Raw genomic sequence first — 12,111 nt, forward strand, 5'->3', positions numbered from 1 at the left:
CAGTCAGCTGACCCCTCTAACGAACCGCCCGCTCCGCCGCACGGTCCCGGGGCCACCGGAGTCCCGCCCCGCCCCGCCCCGCCCCACCCAGCGCTCCTATTGGTCCCAGATTAAAGTCCAACAGACATCCCCAAGTGCTATATATACACATCCCCGCCAGGCTATGGGAAACCACAGAGCGGGAGAGAGGGCAGCAGCATCTCTGGGAGAGCAGCTTGCAGCCAGGGACCCTCCGCACCTGAGAGCCAGGGACCCTCGGCCACCTGCAGCCAGCGCCCCTCGGCCTCCTGCAGCCAGGGACCCTCGGCCACCTGCAGCCAGGGACCCTCGGCCTCCTGCAGCCAGGGACCCTCGGCCACCTGCAGCCACCGCCCCTCGGCCACCTGCAGCCAGGGACCCTCGGCCACCTGCAGCCAGCGCCCCTCGGCCTCCTGCAGCCAGGGACCCTCGGCCACCTGCAGCCACCGCCCCTCGGCCACCTGCAGCCACCGCCCCTCGGCCACCTGCAGCCAGGGACCCTCGGCCTCCTGCAGCCAGCGCCCCTCGGCCTCCTGCAGCCAGGGACCCTCGGCCACCTGCAGCCAGCGCCCCTCGGCCACCTGCAGCCAGCGCCCCTCGGCCACCTGCAGCCACCGCCCCTCGGCCTCCTGCAGCCACCGCCCCTCTGCCACCTGCAGCCAGCGGCCCTCTGCCTCCTGAGAGCCAGGGACCCTCGGCCACCTGCAGCCAGGGACCCTCGGCCACCTGCAGCCAGGGACCCTCTGCCTCCTGCAGCCACCGCCCCTCTGCCACCTGCAGCCAGCGGCCCTCTGCCTCCTGAGAGCCAGCGCCCCTCGGCCTCCTGCAGCCAGGGCCCCTCGGCCTCCTGCAGCCAGCGCCCCTCGGCCACCTGCAGCCAGCGCCCCTCGGCCACCTGCAGCCAGCGCCCCTCGGCCACCTGCCTGTCCCGGCCAGTTTCCTGCGACCAGCCCCTTTGCACCCACGCCGCTAGTCATGAGCTCCCCCTTGAAGAGAGCCCCGCTGCTCAGGCCCTTCCTGACGCTGCGAGATGCCAGCGCGCAGCAGCAGCATCCTCCGCAGCCCAGGCGCTCCGCATCCTCCGCCTGCGCCTTCCACCCTAAGGCGGAGGAGGTGGCGCCGAGCGTGCCGGCTCCTCACTGCAGGGGGCACCCCCTCTCCGCCCTGCCCGGCCCCACCAACTGGCCCCTGCTGGGCAGCCTGCCGGGCGTCCTCTGGAAAGGGGGGCTCAAGAAGCAGCACGAGACGCTGGTAAAAATAGCCATCAGCTGGGGCTGGCGGGGAGGCGGGGAGAGGGCTCCTGGGGTGGGCAGCCCGCGCGCCTGGGGTCTGCCTTGCTCCCGGTGTCCTTCGCCTGGGGCCAAGCATGCGGGAGCGGGGAGGGGATGGGATGGGCTGTTCCGTGCACCTGGGACTCCCCCTGGGACTCTCCCGCTGCTGTCTCCTCGCCCTAGGCTGATTACCACCGGAAATTTGGGAAGATTTTCCGCATGAAGCTGGGCGCCTTTGACTCCGTTCACATCGGAGCCCCCTGCTTGTTAGAAGCTCTGTACCGGAAAGAGAGCGCTCACCCCCAGAGGCTGGAGATCAAGCCCTGGAAAGCCTACCGGGACTACAGAGACGAGGGCTACGGGCTGCTGATCCTGTAAGCGGAGCCGGGGCTCGGAGCATCTCGGAGCGGGGGTGGTGGTGGGGGGGGGGGCAGGGAAGATCACCTGAGCCACAGCCCAGTGAAATCCGTGAGCGGGATGTGAGAAATAACTTGCTGCACCGCTTGAGCCCGTAACCTCCCTGCTTCACTGCAAAGATGAAGACAGAGACCGTGCGGGATTCGGTGAAATCTAGGACGCAAAGCCGCACAGCCGCACAACGCTGCCGGGCATGCTGTGTAAATAGAGCAAGGTGCCAGCAACGATGTCAAAGCCCCATTTCAGAGGCTGGAACATCGATCTTGTTTGCAATGACTCTGCCTTGCTCAAGGCACGTCCCTACCCCGGCAAAAGGCGATTTCCAGCCTGCTTACACTGCAGTGATGCTATAAACCTCCCGCTATCATTAAACGTGTAATATTTAGTTTCCATTCAGACTAGCTATTCTTTAGCTTCTCTTTGCATCCTTACCCACTGGAAGCTGAAGTGATGACATGATCATTAACCAGAGATAATTGTACTTAGTACACATTTTATCTGTTTCTTATTCTTTTTTCCCTACCTTTTGATGTGATGAAGTATTGATACCTTAATGCTGTTAGCAAATATGCTTCCAATTTGCAATCGTTTGATTAAGCTTGCAGCATGTTTTGTTGGACAGCTTTGCTTTGTTTTTAACTTTGCTCTTTTTTGCTGTTATTTAATCTAGAGAAGGAAAGGACTGGCAGAGAGTCAGAAGTGCCTTTCAAAAGAAGTTAATGAAGCCCACAGAAATCGTGAAACTGGATGCCACAGTCAATAAGGTACTTCATGCTGAAGGATGTGTGACCTGTCTTTTCCTCTTCAGTTTAATCTTTTTGTATGCAACTAACTCTTACAACAACATTAGGTAGTGCACTTTTTAATATCACTCAGGATAAAACTGTACACAAAGACTATGCAAGATTCTGATCCCAAAGCAGAACAAACTGAGAAGCTGATGGCTAAGGCCCTGGTCAACATCTAGATACCATAAGAAGCAGTGAGAACTACTGTGGCACTTTGCAGTAGTCTTCTCTTAAATGTGTTGCTTTAACTACTCTGTGCTTTGGTGATCTATTCTGATACAAATCCACCAGAATTTACAATTGTAACTCCCCTCTATAGAATAATCCTTTAAAAATATATATCCACTCCTTTGAGATTCTCTCTGTTGAACTTGAAGAGTACTAAATAAGCAGTTCAAACACTCTGCTTAGGATCAAGAAACTAAACTTGGCTCCAAATCTTTTTTTCCCATCATTTAGGTCCTGGTGGATTTCATGCATAGAATAGATGATCTTTGTAACCACAATGGTGAAATTGAAAACATATATTCAGAATTCAACAAATGGTCCTTTGAAAGTAAGTTTTCTTCTTTATAATTGAAAATTACATTCATATTAACACCTGTTAGGACATTTAAATTTGGACTAAATGTTAGTGACTATACTATAGGCAACAATCCTGTGCTAGTCCCAGAGGGTTGGATTGGATATGTCTAAAAGGTTTCCTCAATCTCTAACTTCTGATTTTATGTTGTTTGCTAACAATGGCAAAAAATTAGATTTTCATAGTAAAGCTCTGATGGAAAAAAAATACATATGCATCTTTAATAGGACATTCAAAATCCCCTTAGATGTGCATTAGGGAATCCCAATAGCTCATTTGGCAAATACGGTGATTGTGATGTGCACAGTAAGAGATGCCAGTTAAAGGGCAAGCCTTCACTGGAAAGAGCTCCAGTTCCCATGGGTGTCATGACTAGATTTCCCTGCTGCAATATTGGAGCCACACTGAGTCTGAGCCAGCCCGTACAGAGGGAATCTTGAACTACCCTGAAGTACCTAGGCTTTTGTTTGTGCATAAGAATGTATTTTAGGACTAAGAATATTTGTCAGAAAGGTAATTGATTAAGTGGTGGATACTAGTTTAGATGCTCTTGTGTAACTATATATATATATATATATATATATATTAAATGACAGGTATCTGCTTGGTATTGTATGGGAAGAGGTTTGGACTCCTGCAGCAGGATGTGGGAGAAGAAGGCCTGAACTTCATCAAGGCTGTAAAAACGGTATGAAGAAGGTTTAGGCCCAGATCCTCAAGGGCAATGAGGCACCTAACTCCTGTTGAAATCAATGGGCATTAGGTGTCTAAATGGCTTTGAGGAGCTGGACCTTAGTCCTTAAGCATGTTGCTCATCATCTGCTCTATGTACAAACACAGTTCCTGAAAGAGTACTGTTTTGTTTTTTTTAAATCAATGCAGTGAATTAGTGAGTTTTATTTTGTTGCTTCACTACGTAATTTCCAGGGCACATAATAAAACAAACATGAATTCCAGGCACATTTTTTCAAACACGGCCTATACACTTACAACTTTGCACTTGCAAAGTCATATATTTGTATGTCCAAAGCAGGTAACTGGACAACTAACTGCCAAATTTGCCTTCCGACTAAACTGTACCAAAAAAGGGTATAAAATAATAAACCAACCCTAGAAACATGTTTGGGCTACTGATTAAATCTTTTCTCTATAGAATAGGCACATATGATGCAACATCATTACCTTAGTTGGGGAGTCTCTGTGAGATTGTTAAAATTGCTCATTTGCATGTGCAGATATAGGGGATTTTGTGCATAACAGGTGCATGCTTACTCACTTTTTGCAGCACACTTGCTGTGGTCCTAGTTCAAATGTGAATCCTTTCTGTCCAAGATAGACACCCCATCAGAACTACAATTCTGAGTTACAGTGAGAATTTTTTTTCTTTTTGTCAATCCACTTTTTTTCACAAAGCATAATTGGTTGGTGATAACTCAGAGAGAACAAAGGTGTGTTTTTTTCCTTCTTCATTACAGATGATGGGTACTTTTGGGATGATGATGGTGACCCCAGTTGAACTTCATAAAAGTCTGAACACAAAAGTCTGGCAAGCTCATACCAATGCATGGGACAATATCTTCAAAACAGGTAATTTTTAAATACAAATCCCACATGTTTATGAATGCTGGGAATTCCTACTAGGAATTCACTCATTTATAATTGTTACTGGATTTCAGAGCTGCTGGTTGCTGACTGTCTCACAAAGTGCAACAGAAGACACTTTTGCTTCTTACTCCAAACCTCTTCTACTCAAAGTGTGGGAGCACTGTTTACACACTCCCACCAAATTTACTTGACTCTGACTTAGTTATGACTAACACTTTGCTTTGTCTGTAACCACATGACGCATAGAGAAACCCCATTAGTTTGGGAAAGGCCCAGCGTCTGGGAACAGCATAATCAGTGGTCCCACCTTAGTCTCTAAAGAAAGGTAAATAGACTGAAAGCAGGATATTGCATAAAACTCAGTACATTTGAGAGAGGTAGGTAGCAGAGTGTACTATGTTCTTAACGCTGTTCTTGAGAGACAAGAAGTTTGCATGCTACAGAGAGATGTATGTTAAGAGTTAAAGAATTATGATGGAGCTGAAATTCAATAACCTTATAAATGCAGGTTCTGAGACCCCCAAAGTGACAGAGCACTGTATGGTTCATTTGAACAGCTGTTCCTGTTGGTTTTGGTTCTATTGGCCTTTGAAATTAACAAAACATATTGTATCCTCAGATATTAAGATGGGGTTTTCCCCCTTTCAGACAGCCTGTGAATATTCAAGTTAAAAATTAAGCAAGGTTTTGTAGCTCAGATTATTGTAACACTGACCGGAATATTAATTCCCACAATTATACAGTGATTCATATTTAAGGTTCATATCTGTTATATGATAGAGGAAAATATACACCCCTTCACCATGTCCAGTTTGGTGCATGCTCATTTCATTGCTTTTTAATCTGTGTGTTTTAAAGAAACAAGCTATAAAAACTTGTTTAATTCATAAGGGGCAACTTCTGACACCCTGGCTTGTGTTCAATAATGTCTTTCTCAGAACTAGTCCCAATGAGGCTACTCATGGAACAAAAGTTCTACTCACTGTGAATAAGGATGGCAAAAACTGTCAAACTATGTTCAAAGAAAAATGACTTATCAGTTTGGGATCTGGTATTTACCGTCACAGGATAAACACATTGCAAAGTTTCCAGTAAAAAACAAAACAAAACAAAAAAACCACCTAGGATATTTTTATGCTAAAATGCCCAACTCTCAAATCCCATTGTCTTTCAAATCCCATTGTCCATTTTGAAAACCCAAGCCAATGAACTTTATATTTAAGTTAGCTACAACCCATGTATCCATAGCTGAATGTGTAGCTTACATCAAAGGTCATTGATTTCTTTCATAGTCTACAAGGCAGAATGCCTTCTAATATTCAGTAGTTTCTTCTGGCCATCCCTGATTTTTATTATGGAGAGAGTGTGGTTGTTTCAATGCAGGAAGGGATACTCACACAAAAACGGCAATATTAGTTTGGTGGTGGTGGTGGTGGTTCAATAAACATTGTCTCCTCTCTCATGATCAGTGATGTAAATACGTTTTTCCTTTAAGTTTTGATGAATTTTTAGTAACTTTCTGATCACTTCCTCCCCATCTATTCCCAGCCAAGTGTTCAATTGACAGCAGACTGGAGAAATATTCTGCCAATCCCAGTGAAGATTTCCTGTGCGACATTTACTTTGGGAGTCAACTCTCCAAGAAGGAACTGTATGCTGCTATCACAGAGTTCCAGATTGCAGGAGTTGAAACGGTAAAACTGGTTTGTTTTCAGCAAGTTTTTTGTTTTGCTGTAGTGCTGGCATTGTTGATAGCTATCACATACCAGACTGAGGGCCATTCTCTCCATTCAGTGCATATCAAGATTACACACATGGAGCTGTGAATGTTTGTTGTTAGTATCATTTTTAATATGGGCATCCTCACAATCACTGAAGTTAGTATCATAGCAGTTACCTAATTTTCCAGGTCAATCAAACCTTTCTGCCAGTAAGGGCAGGATATCAAATATCTAACAGTGAACTAATGTTGCATAGTCACTTAAACTGAGTTGCAAGTATGCATGCACAATTTTACCTAAAAGAACTACATGGCGATATTTTTTACATTCTCCTTTCTCCAGTTCTTGTTCTCTTTTAGAGAACAATGGGCAGAAGGATCACATTATCTTACGCTTAGGCAAGACTGAAGAGTTTTCCAGTGTAAGGCAGAAGTTTGGCCATACTATGCACATAATATAGATAGTCATGTTGCTTGATGTTCTGGTGTCTTAGTCATCAGTGTTCTCTTCTGGTCATGTTTCAGACTGCCAATAGTCTACTGTGGGCTCTGTATAACATTTCACGCAATCCACACGTTCAACAGAAGCTTTTCCAGGAAATACAGAGTGCAGTGTTTGCTAATGAGAGTCCAAATGCTGAGGACCTGAAGAAAATGCCTTACCTAAAAGCATGTCTGAAAGAATCTATGAGGTAGAACTCTTTAAATAACTTCTGAGTAAAGCAAAATGGGCTATGTTTGATCACAATGGCCATCTAATATGCCATAATGAGGACAGGTATTCTAGTGGGTATAATAACTTCAAAATGACCACTAAGGTATTCAGAGTAAAATATTGCCTATACCTATGAGGAGACAAAATCATGGTAGATTAATTCAATTTATGTATTTTACTGTAGGATAACACCATCTGTGCCATTTACCACTCGCACTCTTGACAAAGAAACAATGCTTGGGGACTATGTGTTACCTGAAAGGGTGAGTAGAATTTGTTACTGTAGGTAGCGTAAAATAAGTATTTTACAATATAATTATCAATACAGGGTAACCATTCCAGTCTGTAAACGACTCTTTGTCATTTGCTGGTTACAGACAAGTTCCCATTGCTGAAGGTGGTGATAAGCTTTTCTGAAGCATTCAGACAGCATAGTCATGAGCTCATACCTAAAAAGATGAAGGAACAGAATGCTGACTTAATGATAAAATATTAAGATTTCCCAGAAATTGAAAACTACTGAAATGTAGGATAAAATTAGATTAATGAAATTAATGCCTGAAATTATAAAGGGGATAATCTCAGACATTTATTTTTCACTGTTCTCAGTCTGCTCCTCCCTACATTCTGCTATTCCTTATTTTTCATCTTAAATTTGGTAGTTCTCAATAGACTAAAAAGCTAGCATGGAAGAAGTACAATAATTCTCCATCTAATCTCCTCTCTTAAAATCTGTCCTGATGCAACTTCACTGGCTTCAATGGAGTTGCACCTGCTTACATTGGAACTAAAGTTAGATCATATTTCCAAAGAATTTTAGTGTTGACTCCAAGACATTCTTCATATTTTCTGTTATTTCATATCTGCTGGGTGGCAGTGTCTGTCTGCTCTTTGAAGATTGTTTCATCCATCCAGAAAAGTCCTACAGTACATTACTTTTTTGAGAAAATAACTTTTGCTTCACTTTTTTTAATCAGCTTTTTCCATTAATACAAAATGACTCACTCAGTTATTCCGAAACTGTTCCAAACTGAACTTTTCCTACTACCTTTGTTTCCAGACAGTGTTGATGTTAAACAGTCATGCCTTGGGATCCAATGAAGAGTACTTTAGTGACTGGACTACGTTTAAACCAGAGCGTTGGCTTGAGAAGAATATAATAAATCCTTTTGCTCATATTCCTTTTGGCATTGGGAGGAGGATGTGCATTGGGCGTCGCTTAGCTGAACTACAACTTCATTTAGCCCTTTGCTGGGTAAATATTACATCACAACATTCTTTAAACAAGTAACTGGTCTGATTATATGATTAAAAAATTAGGCTAGTGAGCCAAAGTCATGCTTGGCATTCTGTAACTCATGTTTTTGTCTTTACAGCTTGTTCGCAAATATCAGATTGTTGCAACTGACAATAAGACAGTAGAAACTCTGCATTCAGGAATACTAATCCCCAGCCGAGAACTTCCCATTGCATTTAGAAGACGATGAGGTAAAGTGAATAAGTGCCTTTGGAACATAGTAGACTCCATTCTGCTCTAAGTAGTTGTATGCACTACTAAATTCAGTGCGGCTGTTCAGGCATAACAGAGCAGATTTTGACCTGTACAATCTAACATCATTGCATGAAGAATCATATTTCTTAGAGATCATTATGCTTCATTGCCTTTAAATAACTCTTGTAAGCTACAAAAGAAGCTAGGAATTGCATAATATTGATATAGCTTTCCAGCCTTTGATTGTATTAAGTACAATGGGCCACAACAGTCTGCTTCTGTCCTCCAGACTGATAACGAAAACCCCCCCTTCCCTCCCCCCCCAAGTAAACATTCATTAGCTGGAATCCAATAGATGTTTTTCTTCTGAATTTCAAGAAGGCATTATCCTGAAAATAACATTAGATTTTTCCAATGTACTAAATCAGAGAGTTGGCCCATCTAGTTTCACCAATGGCAAACAATTGATCCCGACAATAAAGGCAAAACACACCAAGACAAGCAATAGAACTGCTTGATCTTCACTTGTATAGCACTTGAATTATTAAAAAAGGTGGGCCAGCCCAGGAGGCTGGATTCAAATTAGAGTTTCAGATTCAAGGTCAAATAAGGCTACTCTTTGATTTTGACAGTGCCAAAGTATCATTAATTTATGTGAGACTTCAGCTCCAAATAGCCAAGATACTATAAAATCAGCTGTACACAGGCCTGATTTAGCTTGTACTAAAGCCAAATGTAAATTGGAAAATTAGGTTTCTTGTGGATTTAGATCTGAGCCAGAACCAAGCGCTCAAAATAAGGTTTAAATGGAACTTAAGTGGCATATAGGCTGTTTACTATAGGCTGTCTACTGAACAAGAGCAAAATTCACCCTATGTGAATTAAGTAGGGATATTAACCATATTCTAAGCTGTGCTTAACATACAGTTAGATTGTACAAAACTGTTCATTGTATGAATGGACTCTCTGTTTATCCAGATTGTCTTCTGTGGACTAAGGACCATGCTATTGCTGCCTTTTCTGGTGACAGTACATGTGAATCTGGAATGCCAAAGCCAATAGGCACTAACCACTGGGGAAATCTCCATGGACATGCCTTCAGCAATGCACTGATGAGAAGGACAGAAATACAGTCAATAAAAGTCATGTAGTCCTTACACTGTATGACAATGTGTCAGTTAGCAGGTTTTTCTAAATGCATTTCACAATCCTAAAATGAAAGAACAAAAATATTGTGAATCTTTGCTTCTGTGGGCCCATAGACCAGCAAAGTTGAGGGAAATTCATTGTTTGTTTGAGAGTTTTATAGTGGGCTGTGGAACTCAATATTGGGCGCCAGTCAGTACTGAGTGAAGTGTGTTACCAGCCGGAAATTGTTCAGTGTTTGAGAAAGGAATTAGGCTCAATCCTGTGTGTGTCATAAAGGGTACCTGGGAATAATCAGGCATGAGTGAGATGGTCCTGCTAGGTTGGGGGTGAGATGGGACAGTGTGAAGAAATCTTGCCTTAGTCTTTCCCAGGCTGTTCCAGTTTTGTGGATTCAGTTGAGGATTTCCATCTGCAGGGCTGTCAATTTGTGACCTTTTAACAAAAGAACTAAAGAGGAAAATAATAAAAGTACATTTCCCCCTTAAAAGATTTTCCTTTTATAAAGCATAGAATAAGATCAAAGCCATTTAGATGGACTTGTCCATGTATTTGAATCCTGCTTCTCTGTGATGCCTACACAAGGGGTCCTCAACCTTCATTGCACAGCGCCCCCTTCTGACAACAAAAATTACTACATGACCCCAGGAGCAGGGACCGAAGCCCAAGCCCCACCACCGGGCCTTGAGGGCATGTAATCTGATCTCCATCACTCAGGGCTGAAGCCAAAGCCTGAGCCCCACCACACACGGCTGAAGCCCTTGGGCTTTGGCTTTGGCCCAGGTGGTTGGGCTCAGGCTTTTGCTTCAGCCCTGGGCCCCAGCAAGTCTAACATCAGTCCTGGTGACCCCATTACAATGGGGTCCTGAACCACTTTGGGGTCCCAACCCACAGTTTGAGAACCTCTGCCCTACACAATACTTGAAAATGGCTAGGCAGCTAATGTGCTGTGACTGCTGCTTATTACACTAGTCATAATCTCTCACGGTTTCTTATGCTTCTGTTCCCTCACCTGCCCCCATCCCTTCCAATTTGTGTCTCATTACATCCTTAGATTGTAAGCTCTCTGAGCCTGTGACTTTCTTTTTGTTGCATGTGTAAACAGTACAAAGCACTTAACTAGGGCCTTGAGGAGTTACTGCAATACAAATTAAGATCTTAACAGGGGCAGCATTTTGTCAGATGAGCAATATAGAATACATGCATTTTTCAGATCTTAAAGCACCACAAACAATAAAGAACCTAAATATTTCAAAGGGGGGTTGTTTATTGTGGCGATCATAGTTTGTAAAATTACACATGGATTTCAATATCTGTACCAATTGATCTGAAGTGGTAATTGCCCTGCATGTGATGCAACACCTAGTAACTTTCATGGCTCACTAGCATATTTCCCCTTATGTCATTAAGGTGTACCTCATTTCTAATACAGAGTTTGTATATTATATAAATTGCTTTTTTTAAAAAAAAGGAAGCCTATTTTGTAATTTGTATACTTTGAAAAGATGTAAAGTCTTAATATCTGTTTGCCTCCTAGAAAGGCTTGTTTCCCTTTCTTTAGGAGCTGGTTATGTTCATATTTCAAAGAATGTATTATAGTATATAAAGAAACTTGTGAACATCCTGCTCTTCCCATGCAATTTTGTAATAAAATAGTGGGTTTTTTCCAGAAATAAAGTCTTCCATTCTTATTAAACATTTGTATTAATATAATAAATATGGTGATTCTTTCATTGTATTTTTATATAAAACAGTTTCTCTAGCTTATTGAATAATTATTTTCCTCCACTCTGGAAATCACTAATTATCAGTGGTGGGGTCCTATTTATTCCCACAGAATGTGATAAAATCTGATTCCACTATATCACACACAGAGCTCTGGTTGAGCTCCCTCTGGCTTCACACTCAGCAGGCTGTTGTGTTTGAGGCCCACCTTACCGGGCATTCTGTGCTTTAAGCTTTCTGAGTCTGAAAAATCCAAGGTCTGCCTCTGTCAGGAGTATCTAGGCACACGCCTGGGGTGCGGATCCTCTGTCTACCATTCTCTTCTGAGAGCTGAGACACACACATGCCAAGGCCCTGAGACTAGTTCTGTGCCCTCACACTTCCCTTTAGCTTAAGCATATCCTCTGCCAGAACGCCAACTGTGTGGTCACTCTGGTTAACAGTTCACCTCTTCAGGGGTATGTGATAGCAAAACAAACAGACACATGACCTTTGCACAGGATTCTAAAACAAATTACTTTTTACTTAGATAGCACAAGACAGACAAAATAATAAACAGACCAATATGCATTATTCTGCCTCAGTTTCTTCACGACTCTGGAGACTTCTTTGGTCTTAGGACAGAGACCTC

At 43.4% G+C, this 12,111-nt stretch overlaps 1 protein-coding gene across 1 annotated transcript; it reads left to right on the forward strand.

The window, feature by feature from the left end:
* The first annotated feature begins 221 nt into the window (after positions 1-221).
* LOC119842129 (1,25-dihydroxyvitamin D(3) 24-hydroxylase, mitochondrial) lies at positions 222-10,369 on the forward strand. The gene is made up of 12 exons (XM_038370045.2): positions 222-1,269; positions 1,473-1,663; positions 2,377-2,470; positions 2,954-3,050; positions 3,674-3,765; positions 4,553-4,664; positions 6,231-6,376; positions 6,928-7,094; positions 7,302-7,380; positions 8,178-8,372; positions 8,494-8,605; positions 9,588-10,369. The coding sequence occupies exons 1-11, from the start codon at positions 994-996 to the stop codon at positions 8,602-8,604; spliced, it is 1,560 nt and encodes a 519-aa protein (XP_038225973.1). The 5' UTR covers positions 222-993; the 3' UTR covers position 8,605; positions 9,588-10,369.
* Positions 10,370-12,111: the final 1,742 nt, after the last annotated feature.

The sequence above is a fragment of the Dermochelys coriacea genome, chromosome 13 (genome assembly GCF_009764565.3).
Source record: "Dermochelys coriacea isolate rDerCor1 chromosome 13, rDerCor1.pri.v4, whole genome shotgun sequence".
NCBI lineage: Eukaryota > Metazoa > Chordata > Testudines > Dermochelyidae > Dermochelys > Dermochelys coriacea.